The sequence below is a fragment of the Pteropus alecto genome, unplaced genomic scaffold, assembly GCF_000325575.1.
Source record: "Pteropus alecto unplaced genomic scaffold, ASM32557v1 scaffold34, whole genome shotgun sequence".
In the NCBI taxonomy this organism is placed as follows: Eukaryota; Metazoa; Chordata; class Mammalia; order Chiroptera; family Pteropodidae; genus Pteropus; species Pteropus alecto.
Genome location: NW_006435763.1, coordinates 6,136,905 through 6,144,663, shown reverse-complemented (window position 1 = coordinate 6,144,663; position 7,759 = coordinate 6,136,905). Strand labels below are relative to the sequence as shown.

The following is a 7,759-nucleotide window of genomic DNA, read 5'->3' as shown; positions in this document are numbered from 1 at the left end:
CAGGAATGCTACATCAGTGATGTCAGAATTTTACATTAAGAATTTTAAATGTGTCAGTTTGTGCCATCTTTGACAAAAGTTAGATAACTTGGTCAAGGGCAGTGTTTTCCTGAATTCTCCATTACAAATATAACTTTTCTTCTATAAAAATTTGAGACCGAATATCCTATTTTCTATTGGATCCACGATTCAATTTTAACATCAGTGAGAAAAGGTTTTTTTTTTTTTTAATTTATTTTAAACACTATTACATTGCTGTATAGAACCTGGGCTTACATCCTTTTGGTCAAGAGTCACTCTTTAGAAACAGTTCGTCAAGTTTGTCAAAAACTGAGGACAGTGCTCTGAGATGACTGCCTGTCGTAGCTCTCTGGTCACCCTTTTGAAGGAGGCTTGGCTATTGCACTTTTTATTCTGACAGTTATTTTACGTGAATAAAAGGGTCTCATAGGAGTGGGGTAAGGATAGAGTTCTTTCAACTCTTGGTATAGGTTTTATAATTCAGCCATATCGTGAGCATTTACTCTATAGTTGGACCTCGATGGATGCTCTGGATATAGAGACGATTGTATCTCTTAAAATAAAAAACTTCAGTTAAGTCAGAATCGGTGAGCATTTGTTGAGCACCCAGCTGTGTGCCTAGAATCTGCTGGGCGCTTTTTTACACATCACCTAAGTATTTACCCGGTGACTTGACGTGTTTAACCCCGAGGGCAGTTGTGGGGTCAGTGGGGCTCGCTCTCCATCTAAGGATTCGTAAGGCTCAGGAGGGTTGTGACCTTCCCGGCACGTTTTGTCAGCTGTAGGATCATGAGGGAAGCTCAGCTTACTTAACCTCTTTCTACCATAACAACCGTATTTCCTTTAGGTGATTAATTTGGGTGATCATAAACTTACTTTTGAACAATTTGTATATGGGCCATGTCCTGTCAAGCTTTAATTGTCTTTAAATACTATCCTGCCTATTTTTACAGGTTGACTATGTCATTAAGGAAGCAACTAATCTAGATAACTTGGCTCAGCTGTATGAAGGTTGGACAGCCTGGGTATGAATGGCAAGACAGTAGATGAGTCTGGTTAAGCGAGGTCAGACATCCACCAGAACCAACTCAGCCTCAGGCATCCAAAGCCACACCACAGTCGGCGGTGATGCAGCTGGGGGCTTACTCTGAGGAAACCTAGGAAATCCCGGTGCGCTAGCAAGTGAGTCCTGCAGGGCAGCTGCACTCAGGGATACGCCCAACACCATGGCCCGCAACCCCAGGGTCAAGGGTGAAAGAAAGAAAGCTCACCGCCTGAACACAGAGGCTGTCTTTCTGCCTCAGAACAGCTGCGAACGTGTCAGGAGGTTAGCTGCAGAAAGAACTCGGGATGCCGCGGAGCACAGAGTGATTTGGAACTCCATTCCACCTGACCCTGTGTGTACAACCCAGGAACAAACCAACCCCGCCCAGAGACAGAAAACTGGGGCCGCGAAGAAATCACAGCCAAGGCAGATCTGACGCATCCAGATTCTCGGGTGACGCCTGTTGCTCGGCAACAGTACTGGTTGGGTTGACCAGTAAGTACCAAAAGGCTGTGCGATGTGATAAGCATTTCAGAAATGGAACTGAAAACGGAGAGCTATGTAACAGATACACTACAGTGGAAGAACTTACTTCTGAAATGAAGGGAAAAAAATCAACCCATCACCATTCTCCCCAGTCCCCTGCCACCTCCCCAGCCCCCTTTCACCTGCTCTGGTAGATTAGCCATCTGTCCAATTCACTTTTAGTTCAATCCTTATATTTCATATACTTCCATCTCGATGCTGTCAACAACTCACATTTGGAGTGATAAATGGAAATTTCTCCAAAACCACATGGAAAATCCAAGGATTGTTTAAAGGTCTGATGATCACACACAAAATGTAATTCTGGTTATTTAAGTCATTTCTGTGATTCTATCATGTACAGTTTCCAGAATCGTCACTGTGCATTCAAAAGTAATGAATCTAACAGACATTTGATTTCATGTACACTCCCCTTTGCTTATAGTGTGCATTTTTTGGAGGTCATTCAAATTTCCCCCCTTCTGTGATTGCTGTAGTTTCTTTCATAGAAAGTAGCTAATCCAGTGTAATCTTTTTACCTTTTTAAAAACCAGGATAGAGTACCTATTAGAGTTTGACATTGTTGATGACAGATTAACAATAAAGTGATGTTCCGGTGGAGGCAAAGTGAAACGTTTTTTTAATTCGGTTTTCCTATTGGATACTTTTAATTTACAAGGCATACGTTAGAAGTGCTTTAGTTTACCTGGCATTTTAGGACATGTACATGAACGTCAGCAAAAACGAGAACCACCACCATCTTAAGTTCAGTTAGTCTGTGAAGTACTTTTTGCATGATTTTAATGGTTGGCTGTTTAGTAAGACATTATAGTGGATTCATGGTCAGGGTTTCCTTAAATTTAGCATTGCATTTCAGTACTGACTGTGTAAGCTCAATTGTTGATCCAAAATAAAAATCCAGACTAAAGTAAGATCCTTAAAATCACGTATCAGTACAAAGTAGAATACGATTAAAATCTTGTTTTAGTCCTTTTTTCCTGCACCTTAGAGATTAGGGCTGTGATCACTTTCTAGTTGCCAATTTTCACAAACTTGAAAGGTGTTAAAGAAAAATTTCACATAGCTTTGGCCTTTTCTGTATTCTGATTGCCACATTAATCTATACTTTTTAAATACCCATCAGAGAATGCATTTCAGTATCAGTGCTTTTTAAATACTTTGACAGATATTGCAAGAAAGGTGGTGTTTTTGAATACCCATATGTCTAATAGCAAGATAAGGAACCTAGTGTATCAAATTTTATTTTCTTCATTATTCGAACCCTAGTTTCACAATTAAAACAACCTATTTGGAATAATAATGCCATATTGTGTTTTGCATGCTGCTGCTTTATTTCCTGGAGGCTGTGGGAGCTATCGCATTCATCACTTGATTACCTCCGCTCTCAAGATGAAAGTCTCTCAAGATGAAAGTCTTTTCAGCAACATTCTTTGTCAGAGGGGAAACCTTCCATCAAAATGATTAAACCAGTTCACACTAGTTTGTCTCTATAGGTAGTACTTAGCAGTTGCTTTCTCTTTGGTAAAGAAGATAAATGAAATAGGTAAATTTTATCGCCTGTGAATTTCAGGCTTCAGAGGTACCTGGCACCTTATCCAAGCAAAAACGAAGCAGCTTTATATGAAAAACACGTGCCTCTGGTAAATCATCCATCACTTTTATTTTAAAATGGTTCCTCAGAGAATAGTGTGGCTTCTATGTGTTTGGTTGTAGGGCAGATATGAACAACTGATGACTTCAGAGCTACTTTTCACTACACTCTGGACAACGAGACTCCGGTCCGGATAGTTTGGCTTCCTCTGGGACGTCATTCTGCGGGTGGCCTTGCCGTTTGGAACTCAACAGGATTTAATCCGCAATAAAAGGCCCAAGCGATGTAGCAGATTGAGCGGTCAGGGCTATATTTGGGAGATTATCTTGTAAAATAAAGTGTAGAGTGCTGTGGTTATGAAGTCATACGTTTTTGATGACAGAATACCTGTGGAAAACGGGATCTGCTTGCTCTCAAGATTCAGAGGGTACAGAATAACCTACAACCTCTAATTCAACTCAGAGTACCCTTGGAAATTGAAGTTGTGTTTTGTTGTCTTCAGTTTTCTAGAATGGCCTGAAGTTCAGTTGATTTCTCTACAAAGCTGTGGAAGCTTAATGGTTTATGGAAGTGTCTGTATTTCTCTTTTACTATTTCTTTGGTATGTCTTGCAGTATCTCCTTATTTCTGGTCGTGAGTTCTCAACATAATTCACTAGACGATTATTAAGATTCTTTTGTGTCCGACACGGGGTGAGTTGTTTTGTGATAGCTGAGATTTCTGTGTGAGAACTGATAATCGAGCTCTTGATCCGCTTCCCTATGTTGGTTTTTTAGAGCCCAAACCCCAGGTTCAGGGTGCGGGTCTGTAATACAAAAAAAAAAACTTCCATCACTTCTGCCCTTAACACTTGCCTCTATTACCTAAGCTTAGTATGTAGTTTTCTTAAAATTGTCCAGTGTTTGTTCTCTGCATCGTTTTTGTTTTTTTAATTGTGGTTGTTCTGATGTGTGAAATTTAAGGAAAGAGCCATTAAAAAATGCCACGCAGGGCAATGTAAGTACAGCCAAATATTAGAGTCGATGTGCAATCTTAGGTTCTTTTCAATCCGAGGTATTATAGGCAGTACTTTAAACCGAAACTGAAAAGTCTTCCTGGCCTATTTTCCTCCACATATTTGTGATTACTCTGGGGCTCACTTGTTTTGGCAGTAAGGAGCTGGTTCTTTTCTCCCAATTCTTTTCATTTAAGAAAGCACCTACAATTAGGCTTTTAGCCCTATTCATCTACATGTTTTACTATTACCACATTTAAGTCCCTTTGTTTTACATCAAATTAGATGAATATGAAAACCACCGACCTTCCATCCTATGTCTTCTTGAGCTTGTAAAGTGCCAGTAATTTAGAGCTAGAACTCCCCGCTCCCTCCTCAAATCAAAGAGGTGGACTGTATTAAAGAAGGTAGACTTCGTTTTCAGTATTTGGGTTGTATTAGAAAGATTTCTCCTATGGGGAAAAACTAGCCTTACAAATTTTTCCAAACATTGGGGAAGGGGAAATTTACTGTTATGCCCCCAAGGGTTTGTGGCATTTTTCCTGCTTTGTAGGCCTGGGTAACAATGTCACCATCCCTTATTTACAAATGGGCAAATGGACTCCGATTTAGAGCAGCTTTATAAGTTCAAGGGTTAGTTGTATAGCACGAACCGCTTCATGTCTTTTGCTTTCTATGGGAGTTTAACTGTGATTCCTGGGGAAAAGCTGTTGGCTGTGCTGATGAAAAAAAGTCATCCAGTTAGCTCGACTTTCGAAGGGGGTAGACCTAAGAGAATGACAAGTTCTGAGAGGCAGACTTCTGGAATGTTTTTCTTTCAAAATAGGCTGATGTTTTTCTTTTCCTGGCAGTCCCAGTTTCAGCTCCTGTTTAAAGTTCTTATGTCAGTTATTTTACTGGTTTAAATTTCCCTTATATTTCCACCTGTAATGTCAGTGGGAACATCATACTTCATTTTACTTGTTACTTTACCCTTACTATAAAGAGCAAATTGAGTTGAACTGAATCTTCCTTGTCCTAATACACATTGTATAAATAAAGTGGCTTCTATGTACAAAAGGTTGTAATGCCTCCTGATGGATATAATTTTGTGATTGTATTTAAGATTAAAAGTTGAATAAATCACACCAGCTTCCTGAAAATGTTCATAATGCATCTTTTGCAAAAACAAAAATACATGCCTACTTTGTGCATATCTGCATTAACATGGCAAAGATTGTATGAAATACTTGTTTTTCAAAAAATAAAGTCTTAAAAGACATAGCATTTAAGCTCTGAATTCATTGGTAGAAATAGTTTCCAGGAAACTTAATTTTGGAAGATGAGTAGCTTTTTTTAAACATTAACATCTCCAAAAAAAGTTAAAATTTCTCAAAGAATTTTTTCCCACCCTTAACATGCTATAGTATTTTTAAACATCAGTAGAAATTTTACTTCAATGGGAAAGTTCTCAGTATTAAGGCACGATTTATTAAACTTAACATTGTCAGTATTTAAAAACAAAACTATAGAACGTTACTGACATATTTCCTGGCGTGCAAAAGCTCTGAAGAAAAAATGTCCATTTTGTTTTAATGTCTGGAAATTAGATTGCATTTGTTGCTCCTAGATTGTGTTAGGATTTCTGTTAACTGTTTTGTCATCCGGCACATTTCAAAAGATCACATCCTGTTTTTGCATTACAGAAACAAAGCTCAAAAGAAAGCACTACTAAGGGTTGGTGTTTTTTTAATTAGGCCAATTGGAACTTTAAAGACTTTTTAGCAGTGCCCGCAGGCCCTGAGGGTGCTATCGCCCTGGGAACACATTTCTTAGTGACAAAAAAGAACCTGAGCTGCTCGAGTTGCTGCCTTTTGTTTTCAACTACTTCCATTTCACAAGCTGGTGTATAATCAAGTTGTACGTGGGGAACTTGGGTGAAAACCAGAAGTAGTCTGTAGCAAAAGCTGACTTCTCAAAATAGCAATGTCAGGGCGTGCGTGTGTGTGTGTGTGTGTGTGTGTTTAAGAAATGTCACTTTTTAAAGCCTAATAAGTCTGTGGCCTCGCCTTTGGAAATGGGCGTTACTGTGCCTACAGGAAGATTTTGCACTCTGCTCAATATATATTCACTATGTGGCTGCTTATCGTTTGAGACTTCTGATTTTCTTTAGGAGAGAGGGGAGGGCCCGGCCAAATCAAATCGGGTCTCTAAGTCAACGCACTGCGTCTTAACGTATGTAACCTATCTCCATCCCCAACATTCCCCAAAGTAGCACTTTATTGATGAGTCCCCTTCCCTTGCAAAGACTTCTTTCCCCCTCAAGCATTTGTCTGATCAAGATGCTTTATTTTTTCAAAGATCCCACCTTTTCTTGAAATTCACAATGCTCAGGTCCCTCTGGCTTTCTTAGGGGTGACATGTGGTCTGTAGCTTCCTTTTCTCACATTTCTTTATGCTTTTAAAACCTGGTAGTTATCTAAGGAATGCTTTTAAAACATTTAAATTCAATGGCATACTGTAGATGACTATAAAAGGATAAAAAGTGAAGTTAAAAGCTATGGCAAATTTTCCCAAAACAGACATCTATCTAGGTCGTTGGGCAAGATTTCGATTAAATGAAAATCAGAGTGCTTGTTAATTCATTTTGAAATCCTGGAGAGAAAAGACGAGGTGCCTCAACACAGTTCATCTAGTTCCTGAATTGCTTATGAATTCCACTGCTTGTGAGAGGGCTTACGTCTTTCCTTAGCACGACCTCTACTGTAAGAAAGGTGCTGTCAAAACCAGTCCTGGAGAAACAGCTCGTCAAGTGCCTCACAGAGAATTTACCCAATTTTTTTACCCCATGTAAATAAATCAGCTTTATAAGTTGGTGCATTTTCCACGAGTTCTCAAACTATGCCCAGATCACCGCCTCCCCGCTCCCGCCCCCAAATCAACTAAGGCCTTTTTCCCAAGGGGTAGGAAGGAAAAAATTAGGGAAAATCTACATAAATAGCTCTTTCAATTTGTCCTCAAAAGCACGAGTCTCCGGGTCACAAATCCGGGCTAAAGGGGTCAGTGGCGCGGCTAGGACAGCCAGGGCAGAGATTAGAAGAAAGGTAGGGCCTCCTAGGGGCAGAGCGAGGTCGGAGGGCACCCGCCTGTTCGGGAGGAGGACACCCCAGCAGGCCCCCTTCATCACAGCCAGGTTAGCGAAACCTGCCCATCTCTGCCCTCCGCCTCATACTGCGTAGCATATTTCCTCGAGAACTAAATTTCAGAGAGTCTCCTTAGCTGCTCTGAGGTCCAGCAGAAAGTCCGAGAGCCAGGGTGGCGGCCAACCTTGGGGACACTGAGGCCAGGCGAAGCCGGGAACAGCGGCCGTTCAACAGCTTTCGAAAAGCCTGGGCGGGGCTTCGCACCGCTCCTGGCCGCTGATTGGCCACCCTGTGTCCCCGCCTCCTGGTCTCCTCGCTCTCCCGTGACCTCGATTTCAAGCCATGCGCTGGGCAGCAGTTGGTCCCGCTCCCCTTCAGGTTGGGCTCGATCCGTCCAATGAGGAGCGAGCGTCGCGGGGGCTGTCGGGAAACGCGGCCGG

The 7,759-nt window shown here is 41.1% G+C and overlaps 1 protein-coding gene across 2 annotated transcripts in view; it reads left to right on the top strand.

Moving 5' to 3' along the window:
• SMG1 (SMG1, nonsense mediated mRNA decay associated PI3K related kinase) overlaps positions 1-5,339 on the top strand; it is a 91,260-nt gene extending 85,921 nt beyond the window's left edge. For both annotated transcript variants that reach the window (XM_006910914.3, XM_006910915.3), the window contains one exon: positions 975-5,339. In XM_006910914.3, coding sequence (XP_006910976.1) covers positions 975-1,052 — 78 coding nt within the window. In that variant the 3' untranslated portion in view covers positions 1,053-5,339. The remainder of the gene's footprint in view (positions 1-974) is intronic.
• Positions 5,340-7,759: the final 2,420 nt, after the last annotated feature.